Source organism: Lissotriton helveticus, chromosome 3_2 (assembly GCF_964261635.1).
Source record: "Lissotriton helveticus chromosome 3_2, aLisHel1.1, whole genome shotgun sequence".
NCBI lineage: Eukaryota > Metazoa > Chordata > Amphibia > Caudata > Salamandridae > Lissotriton > Lissotriton helveticus.
Window position 1 is genome coordinate 85561911 of NC_136062.1, and position 26062 is coordinate 85587972.

Below are 26062 nucleotides of genomic sequence, written 5' to 3' on the forward strand. Positions count from 1 at the left end.
CTTGATGTAACTGCCATTATCGAATTGCTAGGTGCCTCTGGCTGAGTTTGTCTGTCCTGGCATTTAAAGAATTACGAGGTGGTTTACCAACAAGGAAATCCTTTGCCCCTCCACCCACTCTGCAGCGAAGCAAGGCCTCCTAAAACTGGGTCCAAGACCCCATCTGCCTGCTTGTTGCAGTACCACATGGCGGTGAGGTTGTCCATGAGCACCTGCACCAGCTGTCCTTTGATGGTAGGCAGGAACACTTATAACACCAAGGCAAATCGCTCTCAACTCCAACAAGCTGATGTGGAATTGAGTCTCAGTCAGAGACAAGTCCTCTGATCTCCACCTCTCCCAGATGACCTCCTCAACCCAGTAGTGTTGCATGTGTGACCACCGTGAGCTCTGGGAGTGGTAAAAAAAGGCCCTGACTCTAGACAAATTGCAGGTAATAAGCCACCACTGTAGATCTTTTGCAGTCTCCTCCAAAATCTGGATGCAGTGTGACAGATTTTACAGATGTTGTGCTCACTGAGCATTCAGGTTCCACTTCAGAGCCCGCATCTAACAGCTGGCATGCGTCCCCAGCAGGATACAGGAGTCCAACAATCCCAGCAGTCCCAGAGTCATCCACACTGAGATTCAGGAAAGAGACTGAAACATCAGGGTCACAGCCCAAGCGTCCTGGATTATCCGATCTGGGGGAAACGCACATATACTATATCCATATCCATAGCGTCTCCAAAGAAATGGAGCATTTGTGAAAAAGTTAGGTGTCTGCACATTGATAATGAACCCGAATGCAAGGAGTAGGCTCGCCATAGTCTCAGGTGGTTGATGACTGACCGAGGCTAGCCCGCCTTCAGCAGCCAGTCATCAAGCAGGGGAAGAAAGGTACCCTTGTGGTAGTGCTGTGATGACTGCCATCACTTTTGTGAACAACAAGGGGACCTGCCGAGGCCAAAGGGGAGCACAGCAAACTGAAATTGCCCCCAGTCCACTGTGAAACACAGACAGTACGTGTGGGCCTGCAGGACGGGGATGTGAAAATAAGCATCCTACAGGTCCAACACCACCATCAAGTCTTCAGTGTCCAGGGCAGATAGGATCGGGGTTAGTGTTAGCAACTTTGAGTTGTCTTCTGGAGGAAGGTGTTGAGAGGGTGCAGATCTTAAAAAGTACGAAGACCTCTGTCCTTCTTTGGCACCAAGAAATAGAGAGAGTAACGCCCAATTATTTCTTCTGAGGACGGAACCCTTTCTAGGCCATTTGACCAAAAAAGCCTGCACTTCCTGTTGTAAGAAGGATAGATAGTCCTCTGTCAGCTGCCCTTTAGGTGGTGGAACGTGCAGCTGGGTAGAAGGAAAAAGAAGGGCATTGTCACAGCAGATATTCTGTAGGATTCACTTGTCAGTTGAGATGGCCTCACACCCCTCGAGGAAATATCAGAGCCTGCCTCCAACAGAGGGGTAGTGTGTCAGCAAGGACACAAACATTTTTTGGGTCCTTCATCCTATGGAACTGTAGAAGCATGAGCTGCACATTGCCACTACTGACTTCACTGTTTATGGGAACTGTAGCTTTGTCCACAAAAAGGCTAAAGGGCATGGTGGGCTGAAGAAGGAAGAGTCCTGCATTGACAGACAGGAAAACCTCTACCATCGCCATGAACAGTTTGAAATTGCTGATGGAATTTCCTCGTAGGAGCAGACAGGCCCAAGGAATGTGCTGTGGCTCTGCTCTCCTTAAAGCACTCAAAGGTTAAGTCCGCTTTATCCCTGAAAAGGCCGGATCGGTTGAAAGGAATGTCCATTAAAGACACCTGGATGCCCCCTGGACAAATCTGTGTATCTCTAGGAATGACAATGGGTAGCCACACTGGGCACGTCAAAAGCAATCGGTCACTTCCAGACCGGAGTGCTTTACAAATTTTGCTGCATTGAGGCTGTTCTGAATAACCTAGGAGAGAGAAGACTGAAGGACATCTGGAACAGCGAGAAAAATCTGAGCCACAGTATCCCAAAGACCATGGGAATAATGGCTAGGGAGAGAGTTGGCACTCACCAATCTAAAACAATGACTTGTGGAGGAGACTATCCTATTGCCAAATGTCTCAATTGGTTTGGATGCATGATCGGGAGGAGGGGTAGGGAAAGCACTTGGAAGGACCCTTCTGGTGGAAGCCTGGCCCACTAGGCTCACTGGACTGGGATGAAGTGCTAGAAAGACAGGATTACCATATGCAGGGCAATGGTAACAGCACCTTGTCCATTGGCAGGTGGTCCTGAACAGGGCTTGAGCAAAGTGCCCAAAATGGTGTCACAGTATGTGCCTTATTAAGGAGCATTAGTAACTCAGTGGGAGCCTGCCCATGTTGCATTACTTAGGCTAGAATATTAGTTTCGACCTATATTTTTGGTAGTTGTAAGTCGAATACTTCTGCTGCCCTTTGCAGCACACAGCAAAAGAAGCACTATCATTTGTAGCAGGACCAGGGGGAGACACAAACCAGTATCAGGGTAAGTGTCAATATTACTAGCTTCCCGTAGCTTCTCATACCAATTATTGTAATTTGACTGGGGAACATAATCATCCCCCTCCTCCTAGTTGTCGTTCTCTAAATCTGTGCTGTAAAGTCTAGACCCGATCATGAGATAAGAGCAATGTGTCAGAGGTATTAAAAAGAGTTTGCATGCTGGACAACACCCGCCATAACTTTGGTCGAGGTCATGGTGGATTAGTTTCAAAGTACCTCGCATGGTTATCGACATGCACATCTGCCCTGATTGCCCCAACTGTAATGATGTCTGGATCCTTGATGCTGATTTGTGTTGCCTTGGGGAACACAAATCATTTGAGTGTGCTATGACGTTGACCTGTCTCATGGATTGCAGTCTTATTGGACCGGGATTGGTGCCCAAAGAACCACCTTCATAGTGGTGAAAGGCTACTGACTTTGTCAGTTGTTAAGCAGTGCAAGTGCGGTGGTGGCAGCATACCGTGTAGTGATCAGTAGAAGTGAACAGGTCCTTTTTATTTGTTTTAGTAGAGTGAGTCCTAAAGGCTCACTCATTTAAAGTTTCTCAGCTGTGTGCTTACTCATCCTTGGTCTTCTTTGGTTTGCTGTGCAGTAGGTGGGTGTTATACATGTGCTGGGTATATGCATGCTCATGAATGGTACAGTGCAGGTATGGTTCAGTGCTGTGCAGTGCATGTATTTTATGTGAAGGCACTGGGTGCCAGTGAATGGTACAATATATAAGGGATGTAGTGTTGTGCAGTGCATTTATATTATATGCATGTGCTAGGTGTAAGTGTGCCTCTAAATGGTACAATACATGGAAGATTCTGGGTTTCATTTTGGGAACTCGAGGAACATCAGGAATCTCCTCAGACACATTCATGGATTGCTGCATTACTGTGAGCTGGGTGGGACACGCTGGAGGAAGGGAAAGCCCGGCTCGTCAGTGCACTTCTAAGTATTCTCTTTGATTCAGAGAAAGGTCACTGGGAAGGGGCCTAGGCACATCTCAGGAAGGAGATGAGGTTAATATGAAATTCATAAAGAGTGTGGCTGAGCCCTGCTGTAACCTTTTGATACACATATCACTTTAGCTGACATCTAGGTGTGAGCCTCTAGTCACTCCCGTGCTCTGTGTTGTGGTGCAATCAGATTTGGAATTGCTCCTGCAGTGACAGTCTGCTTTATGGAAAAAGGGGAGGGTAGAGGAGAGGGCATTTCAAAAAGAAGCTGACCCCAGCATAAACTTCAAAGCTTCAGACTCTAACTCACATTTGATGTCTGGAAATAGACTATATGAAGGGGAGATTGAGGCCCCCGAAATTGTCAACCATCAAGCAGACAGTCGAGCTGTGCGAGGAAAAGAAACTTTGCAAGACTTCTGCCTATGGCCATCACAGGGGGCCAAGACATGTCAGTATACCAGCTGGATGAGAGGACATCACTCCAGGACTTCAAGACCACCTGCCACTGGAGTCTGGAATACTAGTGACTGGCTGGTTGCCTAGACCAGTGAGCCCTGTGAGGAAGAGGAAAGCACTGGAGAGAGTGAAATCCAGTGGGGGATCCTGTCGATCGGACCCTGGAACTCATGTGTGAGCATGCAGCTGCTGCACCAATTGGGTCATTGCCTGTGTGCAGGAAAAGGTCACCCCCGTATGCCAGATGAGGGCTGTTGTGAATTGAGCCTTGAATGTTGCTGCACTGATCTGGTTATTGCCCATGTGCAGGTTGCAAGTTGGAAATCCCGTATGCCAGTTGGGGCCACCGTGAAGAGTCCTGCTGTGCCGATAGGGCTATTGCCCATGTGCAAAGCTACATCAGTGACCCCGTATGCCAGATGGGCCACCAGGGGACTCAGGGACCCATCTATAAAACACTAGAGCCCTGACCTCAAGGGACTGTGTGCATTCCTTGTGAATGTCGTATTTTACTTTGTTGACCAAATACAAATTTCATCACTTTCCTATTTGCTACCTCAATGGTAACATTTACTGGTAGTGCAATTTGTGGCTATTAAACAGTGAAATTCCAATGCTCATTAAACATTTAAAATTCAATAGTAATCACAAACTTCATTAGCTTTTAATATTATCCATCATTCGTGTTTATAACATATAATTCCCAGTAAGGTGGATTTTCTGTAAAACATTTTGCCAATGAAAAAGGCAGTTCCTTAGGGTGTATGTTTTATCAGTCCATCTATGACTGTCCAATCCTTATGACATCCCAAGGTTATGTCATGATGCAGGTCTTTCTGTGCTATCATTTATCGCAGTGGCGGCTGGAATGTAAGAAGGGTGGTGAGGCGGGGGGAAAAACAAGTTATAAATAAATAAAAATATTACACTTACCTTTAATCCTGGCATGACGTCCTCCTTGCTCTGATCTTCTGGTCTTCAGGCAGACAGGCTCCAATGTGGGACTAGGAAGCTACAGTACCCAATCCTGGCACGGCTTTCATGCAGCATTAAAGCAGCGCCAGAATTTGTGAGTACAGCCTCTCTCACTGCTCCCTCGGGCAGTGGTGCCCAATGCTGTCTTTAACCCATCAGTCTAAGACAGCTGAGTTAGAGAGGTTTAAACTGAGCATATCTGGCAGGCAACGACTAGATGGCTGGTCAAAAAGACATGCCCACTTTAAACCTAAGTCTTCTGCCTGCCCATCACTGCTTTCTGCTGCTGCCTGAATGGTATATTCTAAAATAACAAGGGAACCCAAAAACAGTCGACCAATGACCTTGACCTTGGGAATCAATTATTCTAGACAGTCCTAACGCTCGGGACAGGATTTTGAAAAATAAAATGGTAATTTGTTATCATTTTATTTTTCTATCCCTGGGGGCATTTTTTTTTTGTGAGTTAACGCTCCTCCACCTTAATGGAGGAGCCGCCCCAAGTTTATCGTCAACATAGTACAGCCAATACGTGTCTCCTCTCCTTATTTTTGGCTGGCAAGCCTGGAACTTTCTCAAGGCTCAGTTGCTGAGACACATTATAATGGTTATTTTTTGATTTTTTTGCATTAGTTCCATTATTACCTTGTATGAAGTGCCACACTTTTAGTGAAAGACCACAGCAGTCTTGAAATGAAATGAATGAAAATGAAATGAAATGAAATGAAATGAAATGAAATTAAATTTATACCGCGCAACTAAGCCCGTAGGCATCAAGGCGCCTAACAAAATAAGATCAAAAAGGCAGAAACCAAGCTAAGGATATGCACTGGCAAAAAGCCATGTTTTGAGTGCCTTTCTGAAGGCCTGCTTTGAAGGGAGGGTTTTAATGTCAGAAGGCAGAGAGTTCCACAGCCTTGGGGCCAGTGTTGAGAAGGCTCTGCCACCCCACCTAGCCCTACGGACACGGGGGACAGATAGCAGGGCTTTATTGGCCGAGCGCAGGGATCTGGAGGGGGTATACATTTTTAGCAGATCCCTTATGCCTCCTGACCTATTTGAGGCCAGGGCCCCATAGATCAAGCAAAGGGACTTGAACGAAATCCTGGCTTCTATTGGGAGCCAATGCAGTGTTTTTCTAGCAGCCGTAGCAGAGGCCCGCCTGGGCAGATCTAATACAAACTTAGCGGCCGCATTCTGCACCATTTGAAGTCGCGTAATGTGACTTTTGTTAATGCCAAGATATAGGGCATTGCAGTAATCCAGCCTTGAGCCTATCAGTGCAAGTACTATTTGCTTTCTTGCTGGGGGGGACAAATAATGTTTTATTTTCCTCAAGACATTTATTATGCCCCAGCAAGTAGAGATGGTCCTGCTTACTTGCTGTCCCAGCCCTAACTGAGGGTCAATCATAACTCCTAGGTTCCTAGCCAGGACGGTGGGTATAGGGCACACTCCGAGAGATGAAGGCCACCATTCCGCTGACCAAATGTCCTCCTTGCCTCCGAACACCAGAATTTCGGTCTTCTCGCCATTAAGCTTCAATGAATTGCAGATCATCCATTGAGCCACTGCCTCCATACAGTGTCTAAAATTGGAGGCAGCCGAGATGACCGGATGGGCGAGAGACATCATTATCTGTGTGTCGTCGGCATAGGAGACTACCTCCATCCCAAAAGATCTAATGAGCCTGGCGAGTGGGGTCACATAGATGTTAAAGAGGGTCGGACTTAATGCCGACCCCTGAGGGACCCCACAACGCACAGGAAGGGATGGAGATAGGAACTCCCCCAGCTTAACTCTCTGTTCCCTCTGGCCAAGAAAAGAGGAAAGCAGACTAAGTGCCGGCCCCTCAACCCCTATCTCCCTCAGCCGTGATGTTAACACTGAGGGAGACAGGGTATCAAACGCAGCCGTAAGATCCAATAGGATGAGGAGAGTGGTCATGCCCTTATCCACCCTGGTACGGATGTTATCAAGCACCGTGGTAAGGGCTGACTCAGTACTATGCTCTCTCCGAAATCCATGCTGCGAGTGATCTAGAAGGCCAGAGGATTCCAAGAAAGCAGACAGATGCTGGTTCAGATGGGTTTCCAACATCTTTGCTGGGGCTGGGAGCAGTGAAATGGGGCGGAAGTTTTTAAGGACTCCCGGGTCCAAGGTAGGCTTTTTTAACAGTGGTTTAACCACCGCTTTTTTCCATTGTAATGGAAAGGTCCCCTCTCTCATTGCCCTATTCATAATCTCTAACAGCCAGGGCAGAAGAGTCTCCTTACACTGTTTAAGAAGTTTTAAAGGGCAAGGGTCCAGAGGAGACCCCGACCTAATCTTCGAAAGGAGAACTTCCAGATCCACCATGGCGAGCGGGGGAAAGCTGGAAAAACATCCTGACGGTAACTCCTCCAAGGGTGTAAGTGGAGGGACCCGGACGCTCTGAGACGGAGGTAATGCCGACCTCTGAAATTCTAAGGCCGAGTAAATGTCCACAATTTTTGATTGAAAAAATTGTGCAACATCATCACAGAGCCGCTGAGAACTGACCACGGGGTCCGGTATTTTCAAAGAGGTAAGCGTGTCAGCGATCTTAAACAGCTCTTTGGGCGAGGAGAGCGAGGAGGTCAGCAAGGTAAAATACTCTTGTTTCGTTCTTATGACCTCAGCTTTATACTGTTTAAGGAGGGATTTATGATTATCCCTCTCTCGTGGCTCCCAGCTAGTCCTCCACAAGCGTTCCTGCTTTCGAACTCCCTGTCTGAGGAGTCTTAGTGATTCGGAAAACCACGGTGCCGAGGGGCTTTTCCTCGCGGAATAGCATAGTGAGGCAGGGGCCAGATCATCAATGGCCGTTCTAATAGCAGCGTCAAATCTGTCTACTGCTTTCCCTACATCTTCCTCGTTGGAAAGCATCCTACTAGGTAATCTAGGGGCAAGCGTTTCATTAGAAATATTTTTTAGATTACGTCTCAGTTCCATTTTGCTAGGCTGATTTCCCTTAATCCTGACAGTCGAGGATGTTAGTTCTAAAGGGATCGCAAAATGATCCGACCAGGAAAGAGGGATGGGGGTCCCAGAGATAAGCCGGGGGTCGTTAGAAAAGACCCCATCAAGCACATGACCTGCTTGATGGGTGGGATCATTCACTAGTTGTTTCATCCCACAACCGGAAAAGATGTCCAATAGGGATATAGTATCCTTTGCCTCCAGATTTTCTAAATGGAAATTCATATCCCCCAGGACAGTAAAATGCTCGCAGCCAAAATGTGGCTCTAGCAAATTGAGCATGTGTTGACTAAAAGCAGACCTAGTACCCGGAGGTCTGTAAATGAGAAGGCCGGTGAACGGTACTGCATAGGGTCCACTGATAGAGAACTGGAGGGCCTGGGCGGAGCATAGCGGTATAGTGAGAGGGATGGTGTGGCAGGAAAAGCAGTCTCTGTAGAGAATGCCCAACCCACCCCCAACACGTCCCACTCTGTCCTCTCTTGCCAACAAGTAGCCATCAGGTACAGCCTCGACCAGATCCGGTCCCGAGGAGTCCTTAGCCCATGTTTCAGTAATAAAAACCCATGCGGGATGTGAAAAACACAGCATTCGTGCTCCTTATCAGTACATTTACTTTAGTTGAAGCACACTAATTATCACTGTAGTCATATGCAGTGAACTGAGATTCACAAGTACAAATCATAGCAAGACATACCCAGCCTCCCATCCTTCCTAGGTTGGCAGATTATTTCCCTTAAATGTGATGATCGTAATGTCAATTACTTACAGTACTTAGAAAATGCAGAACTATTGTATGCAGTTTCATTGAAAAAGAATGTATTAATATTATTATCATTATTATGAAATAATTATCCTGCCTGTGAGAGCAAATGGGCAGATCATTTGTCACACAAACCAAAAAGTCTCTGCTTCATGATGATCTGTAAAGCTTGAATGTGTGATTTCAACAAATTCAGCCCATTACCAGCATCCCCATAAACACGCACCAAAAAATGTTGGGTAGGAGATAGTTTATGGAAATATTAGCATGGCCGTGGTCAACCCAGTTAATTTTTCATTGAGGAGGGTCACCGTTTCTTAAAGTTAACCTTTGTTAACATCCATCTCCAATTGTACCACTGTTCCAAATGTTTCCATAAGAAACAACAATGGAAAATGGATTTAGTCATTATGGTATCTCCCGGAGGAGCTTAATGAGCTGTTGGAATGGAGATAATGAAAACCAATTCACATATAGACAAGTCAGAGTACTGAGACACACCATGTGACCTGCAGCTGAAGACTTAACAGCACTGATGCAACCAATGGCATCTACAAGAATTAAATGGAATTGGCTGTATTCTTCCCCAGGGACATGAAACATGCAAGTTCTATATACTGAAGGCATAGAATATTGATTGGGGGACGGAGGATATTGGGAGTGCACACAGGAAGTTTCTGTCTAATTTAGCTAGTCTCTTGGTGCCTGGTTTTAGATCATTTGTAGATTTCGGAACTTAATTTAAATCTGGGCCCATGCACACAGACTTACATTAGCGCGAAGGGGATACTAGACATGCTTTTTTTAAATTCAAAATGGATGCAATGGCTTTTTACTTGATGTGCTGTAAAACCAGCTCCTCCCAGGCAACTGAGCCAACTGAAAGATAAAGTGTTTCTGTACATGGATCTGAGCTCCAAGACCTTGGTTTAGGCCCTTCCGGCAAATTAAAAACTGAACATTACAGAAACCTTAAATTGGGGTACTTAAATCCTTTTCTCCATGCCACAGCAATACTGTAATAGTTCTATGTGCGAGGTGCATTCATAAATAAGAGTTGTAGTGTAAATAAATCTAGCTTGTGTGAGAAGGGGGTATATTGCCTGCCTTGATCTCCAGGGACCCTGGTAACATTACTTGCAGAGATTCATGTAGAGAAAAAGGCAAGTGAATGTACCTTGGTATATCTCTAAAGGGCCTGGAGGGTAGACTAGAAACCTTAGAAAATCCAACCATCTACATCCAAGTGTAGGTCGGTTCATGATCCAGAAGGTTGAGCTCATATGCTCAGCTAGATCAAAGATTCATATCATTTAAATGATAAACTTTTTCACAGTGATTCTGACAACCTTATTACAATATTGAATGGCCGCATTATATTTTAATAGTTCAAATGAAAATTGGTTCTGTTGGGTATGCACAACACTTATTTTCAGCGTTATTATTTGGTTTTTAAGTGGTCTTGTAAACCAAAATACAATACCATCTAAATGACTTAATAACTGATCCCCCCTCTGAAAGAGAAAAGAGAAAAAAAGGAGAGGCTTCGTACAGTCAATAGAAAGATAGCCTACAGGCGACTTTATATTCTCTTTATATTAAATGAATCACACTCTTATAAAAAAGGAATTTTTGTCTGTACAAAGACTGTCAATATCATGAATATGGTGCAAAAGAAAGTGGAGACAATGAATAGTGATCACCACACGAAAAACAATAACACAAAAGACAATACATACAGAATCAATGCATTCAATTCGACAATCTATACAAATATATAACAGTTACAAAGGTCTTGTTTTGCGAAGGCCATCCGCTGTTGTAAACTTCTTGAACCCTTTTGATTTATTTTATTTCATTGGAGTTCTAGAGTTAAGGGGCCTGTAGGAAGTGTCGACGTTTCGACCCTATCATGCGCCAACTTGTTGGTCGCGGCGGGTCTTTATCAAGACGATTAAGTGCACGATAGTCCTGGGTTCCAAGTGCAAGAATGTCACCTGAAGTCCTGATAAAATCTTCTATTCGGCAGGTAGGAGTAGACCTGTTTCTATTCAATCCAGCACCGAGGCTTCGTGAAGACTGCTAATGTCCGGCTTGTAATCTCCGACAGTTGGCTCAAATCATTCAAATCATTCAGCTCCCTGCAAACGTTTGCAGGGAGCTGAATGATTTGAGCCAACTAGTCGGAGATTACAAGCCGGACATTAGCAGTCTTCACGAAACCTCGGTGCTGGATTGAATAGAAACAGGGCTACTCCTACCTGCCGAATAGAAGATTTTATCAGGACTTCAGGTGACATTCTTGCACTTGGAACCCAGGACTGTCGTGCACTTAATCGTCTTGATAAAGACCCGCCGAGACCAACAAGTTGGCGCATGATAGGGTCGAAACGTCGACACTTCCTACAGGCCCCTTAACTCTAGAACTCCAATGAAATAAAAGAAATCAAAAGGGTTCAAGAAGTTTACAACAGCGGATGGCCTTCGCAAAACAAGACCTTTGTAACTGTTATATATTTGTATAGATTGTCGAATTGAATGCATTGGTTATGTATATATTGTCTTTTGTGTTATTGTTTTTCGTGTGGTGATCACTATTCATTGTCTCCACTTTCTTTTGCACCATATTCATGATATTGACAGTCTTTGTACAGACAAAAATTCCTTTTTTATAAGAGTGTGATTCATTTAATATAAAGAGAATATAAAGTCGCCTGTAGGCTATCTTTCTATTGACTGTACGAAGCCTCTCCTTTTTTTCTCTTTTCTCTTTCAGTGAGGGGATCAGTTATTAAGTCATTTAGATGGTATTGTATTTTGGTTTACAAGACCACTTTAAAACCAAATAATAACGCTGAAAGTAAGTGTTGTGCATACCCAACAGAACCCATTTTCATTTGAACGATCATTAACCCAGGTTCTGAGGGACACAGGTCAACCCCGTTTTGTATATAAAAAGCATTATATTTTAAGATATTTTTACAGACAGCTCCTATGTAGTAATTTATTAGTGGTGGACATACCTCTTCCCCGCTGTACTGCTTCAAACAGTTCAGAAAATGAAAGGTGTTTGAAAGCCAGAAGGAGAGTATTTCGAAGTCTTCAGCGTTGTCCTGAATGTAAACAGTAAAGATGAGAAAAAAAAATCAAACCCAACGAAACTTTCCAATATCTATTAAACGCTTGCCATACAAATTATATGCTTTGCTCCCATCAAAGTTATTTCGAAACACTTTTTCTAATTCAAATTTTGGTTGTAGTAAATCAGAGATGCACAATGAAACCTGGAAAAACACTCAAATGCATTATGTATGTTTTGTTTACCAAGTATTACTACTTCCGTGCTGCTTAGGATGCATTGTAGCATGCATTTGTAATAATAATGTGCATGCCACTTGCTTCCCAGTTTGTAATAATGCATTTCAATTGCGCAGGGTGTAAATAAACTTAATTATAACTAAAATGAGAAACAGCAAAAGACAGTGAAAAGGGGAAGATGAAAGAAAGGTCACACACCATAATGACTTGTGTTGATCCTTTTTTTAGAGGCATGGGAACTCCTAAAAGAGGCTCAACCCCTGTAAGTAAGATCTATGCTAAAAGCATTTGAGCTGGAACCTCTAATGACCACATTTTAAAACAAGGTGTGCTGCTGCTGAGCTGGGGAAAGAGTATTTGCTCAGGTTGTGTGTGAACACTAGTGTGCAGTGTGCAGAGGGTTGTTGTCAGACTCAGCATGGCGTCAACACATGCAACATTGTTGCACGTGAAGCAAACTAAATTAATTGTGGCCTACTAAGTCCTGATAATTCAAATGTGAGATACAAAATAAACCCCCCATTTCTTTTTGCCTGAATTGTAGATAAGTAATACTTAAACTGGTTTGCATTTTCGAAAAATTGTGCCTAAAATGTAAATTTCTATTGACACCAGGTAGAAAGGTTATCAATGTGGCACAAATATTAGGGTATTTTATTTGGAGTCATAATTTAGTATAAATATCCCTGACTCCGTTTTAAAATAGATTCACGCGCTGAGCAATTGCTCTGCTTCCCAGAAGGCAGAATTCAAGGGGCATTCCCTGAATATAATATGCATCTCCTACATAGTTCAAGGTTTCTCCGAACAGAAGTAAGGGAAGAGGTGAAATCTCTATAGCTGTTAGCAGCATTTTTCTGTCAATTATTAAGCAGGACTTTCCCATATGAAACAAAGGGAGGAAAGACAAACCTCGGGCTCCAGCCACCAGAGGAGGTTTCTTTGAAGTCTTGGAGGGAAGATATCAAGACTGGGTGGGCGAAACTTGGGTCACAGGAAAGATGTGCTCCAATTTTACCCAAAGTTGCTACCCTTGTTTTTTCCCAGGAGCCTTTGCAAGTGGAGACAGTGGGCACATCCCTGTAAGTACTAGTTGAGGGTGGAGGGGAGATATGGCATCACTGGAGGAGGTAAGCGACTCCAATGATCTAGAACTCTCCACCCCCACTTTTAAACATTGGAACAATGACAAAGAGCTGACAAGAACAAGATCAATAGCAAGATGATGGATAAGCGTGGATAATGAACTCCTATCAGAAGAATGCATTGCTGAATTTTTGTGGACTTTATCTCAAGGTCTAGTGGCATCAGCTTTCCAATTCCTTCTCAAGACCAGTACAGGGTAGACTTACTGGGGACTCTGAAGGCAGATAGTCCCAACACTTTGAACTGACATTGAAGTAAATTAAATTAGAAATAGTAAGTAACAAATAATTTCCCGTGGATCCTCACCTAGATGAAGGAAGGGGAAAGCTGAAAGTTGGCTAGATATCAGCAAACAACTTAATTGAATCAGAGAGATGTAGTGGGGGCACTGAACGAATAGAAAAAAAATTCTAGGTAGTATTATAAATAATGTATCAACACTTGCTAATAGAAGGCAGGGCAGGGCGTTAAGGAAGACAAAGGAAGAAAATCCGAAAAGGAGAAGGGTGGGCAGTAGAATATGAGAAGAGGACTGTGACAGCAGAGTAAAAAAAATAAGAAAAGGGGTGGGTGATGGGTGTTAGATAAGGATGCACATACACATTTAAAAAGGAGAAAACAAAGGGACTGCAAGGCAGACATTTTGTTAAGAAAGGATGGTTCTGAGAAAACCAACCTCCCATTGGTTCAGAGTCAGATCCGAGTCATCGGGGTGACACTCACTAAGATGCCTTGGTTAGCATACCATAGAATCATCTTTACCCACTGAAAGGGCAACATGTGGAAATGGGAGCAGCATATACATTATATTCATACCTTAATAACTTCTTTTATGCCATTGATGGTTGTATTCATTAAGGATTTCAGCCTATCAGCCTCATTCAGGAGATCTGCATATCTCACACACATGAACAAGATGTGTGCTGGCAAGCCAGGGATCATATTCACTACAACGCCTCGCGGTTTCAAATCTGTTTCAATGAACAAAAGTCGAATTAAAAATGAAAACGTCTCCCCCCAAAAAATCTGTATACATATATATATACACATTTAAAAAAAAACATTCATAAACTATGCACACACGTTACACAATAGAGTTTATTTGACATTGACCAAGTGTTTTATAGTTGAAAATATTGTTTCTGGGACCCTTTTTTCAAAAACATGACCCATGTCTGTTAAACACAAAAGGTCTGGTACAACTTACAAACACATGTTCCGTGTTTCAACATGCTGTTGCCCGCACCAGCCTCAGTTCACAAGCACATAGGAGAATGTTAAATTATACTGTTATTAGTTTGATATAACATGTTTAAAAGTTGTTGTTTAACATTGTAAGTAACAAGTAAATACATACAACGTATAAGACCATACAATAGGTAAAAGAAACAACACATGTAAGGTGAAACAATACAAAACAGAAAGCAGAGGTAGGCGCTTTTCTGTTTCGTTTTCTCTTTCTTGGGTCTGCTGGTCATTAGTTAAGATACAACGTGGCAGCTCACCAAGTTCACAGAGGGCAGGTGAACATATTGATCAGACTGAACAGAGGACGAGAGGGACGGAGTTAATTCACACTCGCCATACACTTTGCACCTGTCCCCTCATGATTTCATGGAATACCGATCTTTTAAATTGTACATGCTAGAGTCTATCCTGCTTGTTCTGCGTCTGTGACAAAGATTTTAGCTAGAATTTCCAACTCACAGTCACCTACAGAGTCATGCTTCTAAATGTTGGTACTCCAAGGCCCTAATTGGACCGCAACATATTCAGAGCCACTGCATGACAATCTGCCAGGGTCACTTCAATCCTGGGTGACCTGGCCCTCTTGTCCCAGTCTAACTTTTAACTGCAGGCTTAGGAGCCTATGTATGAGAATGACACGCAGTGCAGTGCAGCAAGTCACCTTGCTACGCTGAGTAACGGGAAAAGACCAGGAATGTGCAGCATTTAGGGCAATATGGTGCATTCCTTCCTTTTATCCTGCACTTGCTCGCTTTCGGCAGCCTAGTGCCAAAGCAGTCACCCTTGCTCATTGGTGCAAGGGTGCCTGCATTGCATGCAGAATTGTTTTTTTGCAAGAAGGAGCACCTTTCTGCATAAAAACAATCCTGAGAGGCATATTCCTCTTCTGCAGCACACATACACAAAGAGGAAGTAACGAGGAGGAATAAAGAAAACCGGATTCCAAAAGGGCTGCCACATCGAAGATAATCTGATCTGTCTAGTTCACATGATTGAAAGCACACTCGCTACCAAAGGAAAATCGTTATATCTGGGTTTCATTGATTTCCAAAAAGCCTTTGACAGTGTAGTTCGCCCCAAACTTCGGGAAAAGTTAACAAAGTGGGACATCCCGCAGCCCCTTCTGAAAGCTCTCATAGCCCTATATACAGACACTTGGGTAAAAATAAGAGTTTCCTCGAGATGGTCAACCACCAATAAAATCATCACTAACAGAGGCTTAAAGCAGGGATGCATATTGGCTCCTCTACTTTTCAATCTATATTTAGCAGACCAGCCCGAGTGTCGGGCCCTCTCCCAAGCATTTCCACCACAAATTGAATCTACTAGAATTCAATTGATGCAATATGCTGACGACATGATCCTCCTGGATCAAACCCAGGTGGGACGTCAAAGACTTTTTTATTCTCTGGCTCGGTATTGCAAAAGAAACACTTTGGAGATCAACATCACCAAACCTAAGGAAATGATAGTTTCACGCTCACGAGCCGGAAAGCACTCCTGGTACATTGAAGGGAAGCCAATAGAGATAGTGACCGCATACAAGAATCTGGGAATTTGGATAGATCAGAAAGGGAGACCAGCGCAGCATATCACTGCAATGCAGGGAGTGGCCCGCAGCTTGGTGGGGGCTTTTGTAAGAACCAAGAAAGTGCTTCACTCTCCAGACTTTTCACCGCTAATTAGGGTGATAGGCGCCAAATTTCTGCCGACAATAACCTTTGCCGCCATATCCTTTAAAGACAAAATGCTCACCTGGCTTGACAGAGCCCAGTCAATGTGCTTTCACAGAGTGTTCCATCTGCCCAACTCGACCTCTCATGCCCAAATCCGCATGGAGTTCTCTTTGTCATCCCAACATTGGGTAATGAAAGGAGGATTCATTGCCTATAGTATAAAAACCAAAAAGACTTGTGATCTTACACTAAAGAGCTGCATACGGTCTCTGCTAAAAAAAAAACTAGCACTCCCTGGAACACATTTTTAACATTCTGCCTGGATGCAATAGAGGCTCAAAACATATGGACAAGTTTGCTGTCCATGGGGCCAATCACAAAAATCTTGACCAAACAAGCAAAGATCTTGTCACTCAAACATGATGCCCTAACCGTGAACAATCTCTCCCATGGCATCTGGGCCTCAAAACTATAAGGCCCTAAACCTCCACCACACTATTTGTCATCATCCATGAAACCACAAGTGAAACATCATCTAATGAGATTACGTTTTAGCCTAATCCCGCTGAGGACGTTTAAGTATGGCCGGAGATTCAAGGAAGATGTGTCCCTACAGTGCCGTTTCTGTAAGAGCGGGGAAGAAAACTCAATCAACGTCCTGTGCATCTGCAGAACCTTACTCCCTTTACAAACTTTTTTGTTGCATCCAATTTGGCGGACCCTGAACGTCCGGACATGCCAAGAAGCTCGAGGAGTGTATGAGGGACGACTCAGCTCAGATGGCCGCCCGCTTTGTAAAATTCATGACTGAGATGAATTTCCTGTTAACAGAAGACGATCACTAAGAACCTTTGCCCTATCAGCTATGAACCACCTTGCGCTCATATAAATACCTTAAAAAAAAGAGCATAATATGGACAGTGTTTTTAGCCGTGTTTTGTATGGATTGCAACGATTTTAATTAATTGTGCCAATAAAAAATACTTACTTACTATCTCCCCCGCTGCGCCTCACCTGAGAACGTGTATGTGTTTGGCACATTCCCTGGTCTACCAGTTCTGGTAAATCTAGGAATGTAACAAAAACCATGGGAGTTATGTGAGAACACCCACGCAACGCACATGGAACACCTACCCAGGGCAGAGTAAGGCAACGCAGCGATTTGTGCTGCGTTGCCTTACTTCAGGTTTATGGAGCCACTCAGGGCCACTCAAAGTGCCCTTACTTGCCTTTAAAATCACATGTAAGGCTTATGTCGCCCTTGTACCACATTGCGTGGTGCAAGAGCGACACATACTGGCCCTTTAGTTACTTTTTACTCTCTACAAATTTTTCAGTAGGGTAGGTTTCCTGTGGAGTTTGACACAGAGGCTTTAAAGACCAGAACTGCCGATATTCTAGCAGACCTGCAGGGTGATCCAAAGGATGTAGATCAAGAAATTGGATGAAGCCTCTTGGCTCTCCCAGATGTGTGAAGTGATTACAACTCCAAAGCTTCCTCGTTCGGGAGGAACATATGCTGTCTCTTAATAAAGGGGTATTTTGTCCCTTATCGAAGGTTTAATCACTTTTCAGGAGGGAAGCTCAGAAGAACTGAAATATTACTGCTAATGCTTCCAGGAAGCAAAAAGCTGATTTTTTTTCTACAATTACCATTCCACTATATTCAGCAAAAATGTACATTGATCATTGAACTATATGTTTGGCGTATTACAAGCAAACAGTGAATGGACTTAGTAATAATGATGCAACCCAATGTTTGAAAAAAGGACTTTAATAACAAAGGGACCTAGCTAGTCACTGCTCTTCACTGAAGGATCATGCGACTCTAAACATTTAGCATGACTCACTTTTTTGCATTAAGCCCCCTGCCTGCATCCTACTTTTTTCTGATGAATCAAAAATGTCCAAAGCCAGAAAGGGGACTGTACCAGAGGGAAAGATGTGAGAGTCCATCAAGAGGCATCAATTGCCGGAAAAACTTCTGGAACTAAATTCATAATTATCACAGCCCATCTGAAGCTAGAATTAAATAAGTCTCTCTGTTTATACTTGATCAATCATCGCCCATTCCGACATCCTTTCCACTCTACAGTTTCCTTTTTTTAGGTAAAAGGTAGTGCTCTTTCTAAACCTAGGACGGTGCTTTACAAATACCCACATACATTTAAATGAACGAAATAAACAAGTCCTTTTAGTGCTTTTATAGTGGTTAGAATGTTAACTGGGACGCGATTAAGGCAGTGGGAATTGTTTAGCCTACCTAGCGCTAGCTGCTGACTCTAAATACTGCTTTTAAAACATTTTATTTCATTTTGCGCCATTTACTTTTAAAACTTGTGTACTCTACCTGATATCTTGCCGGTGCACGCTAAGCCCCGCCCCCGGTTTCTTCCCCGTTCCACCGCGGGCTCTCATCCCGTTTGAGTGGAGGAAAGACTCATTTCCGGGTGATTGGCGGTCTAGTGCTGCTGCTGGGACTCGTACAAAAGCCCCCAGAAGGCGGAGCGCGCAGCGGAGGCGACTAAGGTAGTGGGAATTTTTTAGCCTACCTAGCACTAGCTGCTGACTTTAAATACTGCTTTTAAAACATTTTATTTCATTTTGCGCCATTTACTTTTAAAACTTGTGTACTCTACCTGATATCTTGCCGGTGCACGCTAAGCCCCGCCCTCGGTTTTTTCCCCGGTCAACCGCGGGCTCTCATACCGTTTGAGTGGAGGGAAGACTCATTTCCGGGTGGTTGGCTGTCTAGTGCTGCTGCTGGGACTCCTACAAGAGCCCCCAGAAGGTGGAGCGCGCAGCGGTAACGAGCAGCGAGCGTGACAGTCGTGCGCCGGAGTCGCGCCAGAGTCAAGCCCGTCTGCGCCAGGATGATGGCAGATGCCAAAGATCCTGGCTTCACTGTATTAGACGACAATTCGCCTGTGCGTATTAATTACTCTAGATTGGATCTCTTAAGCATGCAGCCTTCTATTACGCTTAGCTGTCTTTCAGAGACCTGGCCATGTACAGAAGGGCCTTTCTCTTGCAGACAGTGTCGGTTCCAAGCTTCCCTTATTCACTCTGACCATCCAGATTCCCCTCCATCTCTCACTATTAATCCTGCTGAGAAATCTGGAAAAATTTGCTGGCTAATATTTGTTCACTACCTGAACATTCTACCGAGGTCTGTGACTTAATTTCTTCAGCTCAGCCAGAACTAGGTTTCTTGACCGAAACCTGGCTTAAGCCGCACTCAGTTCCGGCCATCACCCTTGGTATCCCGGAAGGTTTTATAATGATTAGACTGGACAGACCCCTCAAAATTGGTGGCGGTATTGCCATTATTTATAAAAATGGCATTAATGTCTCAGTTCTTGACCAACACAGCTCTGCTACTATGGAGGTTCTGGTGTTCAGGATTGACGCCCCTTCTCATGTCGGTTGGAAAGGGGCCTATAAACAATTTCTCCCTGCAATTAGTTGAACTGCTGGCCCCCCATCTTACCCCGGGAATCAACTTTCTGCTACTTGGCGATTTTAATGTCCATAGCGAATGTACAGATAATATGGATGCTCAGACTCTTTTGGCGGACATGTCTCTTTTAGGATTAACTCTGCATAATGAAGGCCCTACACATACAGCGGGCCATACTTTGGATTTAATCTTTTCAAACTCCACTAAAATTAAATGTAAACCGCCTAGTGCGGTGAATTGGTCAGATCATTCCATCATTGAGTTTCACATACAAGATCTGACTGTGCACAATAACCAGACCCAGGCCAAATCTTATTTGCGAAGACAGTGGCACAAGGTCTCGGCGGACAACTCTCAGAATGTGTTTATAGCCCCTCAGTTTGATGCCACTGATAGTACTGAGACAGCCTTATCCAAAGTTAACATTGCTATGAACAAGGCGATTGAGCAGTTAGCCCCTATTAAATCTGGTAGGAAGCGCCCAAGTCATCGCCAGGAAGTATGGTTTACAGACCAACTGCGCACACAAAAACAAGCTTGTAGGAAGTTGGAGAAAGCCTGGAGAACCTCACATTCCGAATTGGATAGAACCCAATACCACAGCTCCTTGACCAACTACCATAAGAATATTAGATTAGCACGAAAAATGCACATATCATTACAATTGGCACAAGCTGGTAATTCACCTAAAATGATATATTACATTTTACAATCTTTCACCAAACCCAAGGCATGTGAAAGTCTAGAAGCACCTTCTCAAAAGACGTGCGATCAGATCTCCTCTTATTTCTCCCAAAAAATAGAGGTGATATATGATAAAATTTTAACGACAGGAAACTTGGTGAGAAATTCTGTCCTCTCACACACACCTAAATTTGCTAATCATGTGCTGCTTGACAATTTCCCTGCCATTACTGTAACTGAGGTTGAGTCCCTGATGGGCCAGATTAAATCCGGCTCCCCCTCGGATTTTATCCCAGCCAAAACTAGCCAATTGTTGTCTAAACAACTTGGCCCCATAGTACAGACCCTAGTCAATCTATCCCTCACTGAGGGCATTGTGCCGCAAGAGTGGAAGGTTGCTCAGGTGAGGCCCATCCAAAAAAATTCCAGTATTCCATGGTCAGAATTGTCCAATCTACGTCCCATCTCACTCGTTCCCTATTTGAGCAAACTGACTGAAAAACACGTTAATACACATCTCTCGAACTTCATTGAACATACGGATTGTCTTGACCCCTCCCAATCTGGGTTTAGACCGAGGTACAGCACCGAATCTGCTCTTATCTCAGTGACTGATAACATCAGAATGTCCATGGATATGGAGCATTCTATGATTCTGGTGCTGTTGAACCTATCCGCGGCGTTCAACACTGTTTCTCACGACATCATGCTCAAAAGGTTGGAGGAGGTGGGACTAAGGGGGTCAGCCATGACATGGATGAGGAGTTTTTTGTCTGGCCATTTGCAAAGTGTAAACCTCGGTCCTTATCACTCTCCGCCCATTCAACTGACCAAGGGGGTACCACAGGGCTCTTGTTTGAGCCCTACTTTGTACAATATCTATGTCGCCCCTTTGGCCAGTCTCCTAAGGACCTTTGGGTTTATCCCTGTCTCATACGCTGATGACACACAGCTCCTTTTTCCATTCAATAAGTTAACAACGACGGTCCAACGAGCCTTCTCTGATGGAATGCGAGCTATGTCCCAGTGGATAGGAAAAACAGAAGTAATGCTGTTCGGGGAGGCCCCCCATCTGTGGACTCCGGACTGGTGGCCTTTAGATCTAGGCCCTAACCCCGTCCCTAGATTAGTTGTGAAAAACCTAGGCATTCGCTTGGACCAGGCTCTTACTTTAAAAGAACAAGTAGCGCAGTTGGCTGGCTCTTGCTTCCACATAATCGGAATGCTCCGGAAAGTCTTTCCTTTACTCCCAGACTCTACTCATAAAACCTTAGTCCAGGCGTTAGTCGTTAGTCGCCTGGACTACTGTAATGGACTTCTGATCTCGGCTAATGACTCTCTGCTGAGCAGACTTCAAACAGTGCAGAATACTGCGGCCAGACTGGTTCAGAATGCCCCTCCCAGGACTCCATCGCGCCCCCTACTGGTGAAACTCCACTGGCTGCCCATCGATTAGGTTTAAAGTCTGCTGTATTATCCACAAAGCTCTACACGGTCTGGGCCCATCCTATCTGGCCCACAAATTCGTCTCCTACACTCCCTTGCGTCCCAGTAGCAAAAACCTTCTTGAAGTACCGATCATCAAGAGGACAAGAATGGGAGGGAAGGATCTCTCCTATCTAGGCCCTCGTCTATGGAACAAACTCACTGACTCTCTCAGACACTGTACAGAACATCCGACATTTAGGAAGCTGTTAAAACCGTTCCTGTTTCTCTCCTTCTAAATCATGTGAGCCCTATAACCTCCTTAGTTCCCGCCTAAGCGCAGAGATACTCCTTCGGGAGTCGATTCCAGCGCTATACAAACCCATAAATAAATAAATAAATAAATTCTCATTACCTCTGGGGCACGGCTATTAAACTGATACGCTTCTCTATCATGCAGTGGGCATCAGATCATATCGTCTTAAAATATACACATAAATGTGTCTGGTGCCAAGTCCAGTTTCTTTTTCTGAGTGCGCAGCCTTGGGATTGTTGTTGCTTATGAACTATCAGTCAGTCAGTCAGTCAAAATACTTTATTCGGTTTGCTTTAAAACCATAAAAGCATACTACAAATTTTATACCAAGGAATTATAGAACCATTAATTACGTATAAAAATAGTAACAATATAGAAAAAAAATTAAATACACAATACATATGTTCAAATTCATTTTGGGCGAATTTCATAAAACCACATTACTGAGCTGAGACAACCATACATTCAATTAATTCAGATAGGTGCATTGGGGCCGGTTATACATAGCTTATTTCTTCTCGTGATTCTTACGGCCGCAGTGAGGAAGCTAGCGACATTAAAAATTTCCCACACATTTGATAATAGCTGAAGGTAAAGAAGAGCTGGCTTAGCTTGTAAAAAGCCTTTGTTAGCTAGGATTGGGAGGATAAAACGCCTCCGGATAGCGGTAAAGTGCTCACAGAAAACAATAAAGTGCATTGTATCCTGTGTGGAAAAATCATCACACAAACAAACCCCCAACTCTTCCACCCTCTTCCATCCTGATGACTCTGCAAGGAGGAAATTAACTTGGTTCAGCCTAAATCTGACCAGTAAGAATCGATGGTTGGGCTTTGTAATGCTAACCAAATATGGTTCAATAGACAAGGTGGTTTTCCGCAGTTGATGAGCCCTTACCGTCGGCTTGCTAACTCCCTATCTTCTCTAGCCATGGCAACCATTGAGAGATATGAATCCTTGATCTATTTGTGTCCCCCTTCGACAGCTTCTTAGATGAGTTATATAACTCGGGTCGCCCAATTGCACTGTCAAATTATAAACATATCTGAGCCAGGGGGTGCGATTCCCATAGTCGAGAGCTAAACAATCTTTAAAGATTTCATGGTTTAACTCCAGTTCCGGATTCAGCCAGGTCAAGATCCATTTTAAAAGTGGTGCCATGGCTATTAAATCCTCTAAAAAACCAGCTCCACACTCCTGATGAACAATATAACCAGCTGTGGATTGTGGGACAGATAATATTTTTCTAAAAAACTTATCCTGAACGACCTGAATTGCTTTCACGATCCTAATTCCCCAAATGTCAGCACCATCATATTAGAATATGTTTAATTTCAAATTGTGGGAGAAGAACAGCATCAAGATTTCCTTTATCACGAGTGATATTGTGCATTGAAGAACACCAATGTCTAGCACTCATTGCAGTTCACAGAATATGCCATCACTTACATTGCGTATGTCTCCCTCCCTATGCGACATAAATAGCAAAGGAGTATCCATGGTTGAAAAACTGGTCCATTGAGATTAGGGCAGGATTTGCAGACTTTATTGAAAGCGTCTCACTAAGACAGTTTGAGTAATGCGCATTTCTCAAGATTTTCCTAACTGGAATATTCATATATTTATGAATCCAAAGTAAGTGACTTTATGAGAAGAAAAGCAGGTCGTTATAGGCATTGTAATATTATGAATGCAGTTCCTGCTGCCCATGTGCTCAAAGTTTTTTTATATATTTTCAGCTAGATTTTATCTACATCTCTTTGGAGAGGAGAGTCCATTATCAGGAGGTCTCTCAAAGGACTGCTGCACTACAAAACAGCTAGGGAGGTTCCCTGTAAGCATCGGGCTGAGTCCCGTAGGAAATACCTGACTAGTGACCCAAAGCCAAGGCAGTGCTCCCATCTAGATCCTCTTCTCAATAAAGAAAACATTTCTGTTCACAGAAAACCCAAAGTATTCTCAAAGAAGTGAAGAGCATCACTAGCACCACTTCCAGTTCCAAATCTTATATCCAGTTCCAAATCTTATATCAAAGGTGCAATTTAAACAGATAGATCTCTCTAGTTCCGTCAAATGAAAATGTGTTCTGCACCTGAGCTCATCACTTGCAAAAAAATTACACATTACATTAAATTAGGTTTTCCAAATGATTTCTTCATTAGTCAGAGGTTGAGCCTATTGCCTAGGGATGAAGCCAACTCCAGTATTTTGAAGTATATGGCAGCTCCCACCCCTATTCTTTCCTACTGCCTTGTGTTCTTTTATATGTGTTAATCACAAACATCATTGGCCCAGATGTAGGTCGCCATTTACCGGTCGGTAACGGCCGAATTCGGCCGTTACTGACCGGTATTTTGGATTTGGCATGTAGGGGGCATCTTATTTACAGAATCAGTATATTTACCGATTCGGTATATATACAGAATCAGTAAATTACCGAATCGGTAAATTTACAGATTCTGTAAATCAAGATGTAGGTGGCACTTCAAAGAGTGCCACAGGCCCTTTAGGAGTCGGTATTTACCACCCAATCCTATTGGGTGGTAAAATACCGATTTCCAGTGTACATGCACATTTGTGCATGTCCACCTATGCCATGTGACACACAGACATGCCACATGGCACACAAGCCTGCAATTGGGGTGCTACAGGGTGTCAAAGTGACACCCCGTTCCCCCTGCCAGGATTCGGTATTTACCGATTCGGTAAATACCGAATCGGTATTTCCATTGATTCCTATGGGCTTCAAAGCCCATAGGAATCAATGGGAAATACCGATTCGGTATTTACCGATTCGGTAAATACCGAATCTTACAGATTCGGTAATTGTAAATTAAAAATTACCTACATCTGCCTCCTTCTAATTTACCGATTCATAAATACCGAATCGGAAAAATTCGGTATTTATGAGTCGGTAAAATAGATTTACCTACATCGAGGCCATTGTGAATAGCTATTTGCTTTTTCTGGTTGAAAACCTCCTAAGTAACACCAACGGAGTTACCAAAAACACAAGATGATTCGCAGGTTTCATCTGGAATGTAAGGAAAAAGACGAACTACAGGCTTCCCCATGAAGAAACCTAAAACAAACAGGCCAAAAAAAACACACATTGACAATATAATCACATCACAGAGAGCAAATAAGTAGCTCAAAGGGAAGAGGAACTGCCAGAATTAAAGGAGGCAGCACACAAAATTAATTATAAATTGTGGTCTCTTAAAGCAGAGGGAACTGGCAACAGAGCCACAAATATTGAGAGGAAAATCACAGAAGAGAAAGGGGAATCAACGTCTTTAGTACAATATGCAATGGCTCAGGTTTCAGTAACTCCCAAACCCTAGTTAGCTCATCAGCACAAAAGAACACTTAGGCCAGAAATGACTTGGAGCCAACTCAGGATATCCATGAAGTGAAAGTATATTTAACACCTGCTCATTTCATGGCAGCTACAAACATAATCAGGAAAACACTTGATCGAAACATGCCAAGATTCCCCACAGAGAATGAACCTGTGAGCTTCCACAGCTTTGTCAAAGCAAATTACCATCTAGATTAAGAGTATGCAGTCACTGTAGAATGCCTCTCAAAGATGGGGCAATTCAACGGACCTGACACCTAAAAAACAACGCTAAAGTCCAGAAATTCTCAAATTTAGGAGAAGGAATAAAAATAATCAACACAACAGACGAAGGCTTCAGGTAGAAGCTGTCAACAATTGATCATGCCATGAACTTTCTCCCCTTTGTGGATACACGCAGTAAAAAATAAAACAATAAAATAACACTCGTATGCATCGCCAAATAATTTGACACATTCTATAGTGTAAGCCGTTTGCATACATTTAATACGATGGGAATTGTGAAGTATCTCCTTGAAGCAATGAAAAGTCTTTATGCAACATGCTTCACCAGTATAAAAACAGGGAAAAAGGCAAAACGTCTAGAAAGTTATGAATGACATATTAGGCTGTCAGATTAGCTTCAGAAAACATTCTGAGGTTTACTAATCAACAAGGACAAAAACCATGTGGAAGATGTATTGCTCATTTTAAAAAAACATTAATGTCCTACAAAATGCGCATACGTACTATAACTGCATAATACCAAAAGCATCAACACTGA

At 43.4% G+C, this 26062-nt stretch overlaps 1 protein-coding gene across 1 annotated transcript in view; it reads right to left on the reverse strand.

The window, feature by feature from the left end:
- MYO5C (myosin VC) overlaps positions 1-26062 on the reverse strand; it is a 1267761-nt gene that overhangs the window by 129127 nt on the left and 1112572 nt on the right. The window contains exons 35-36 of the mRNA XM_078684841.1: positions 13946-14100; positions 11689-11778 (exon numbers count right to left, since the gene is read on the reverse strand). Coding sequence (XP_078540967.1) covers positions 11689-11778; positions 13946-14100 — 245 coding nt within the window. The remainder of the gene's footprint in view (positions 1-11688; positions 11779-13945; positions 14101-26062) is intronic.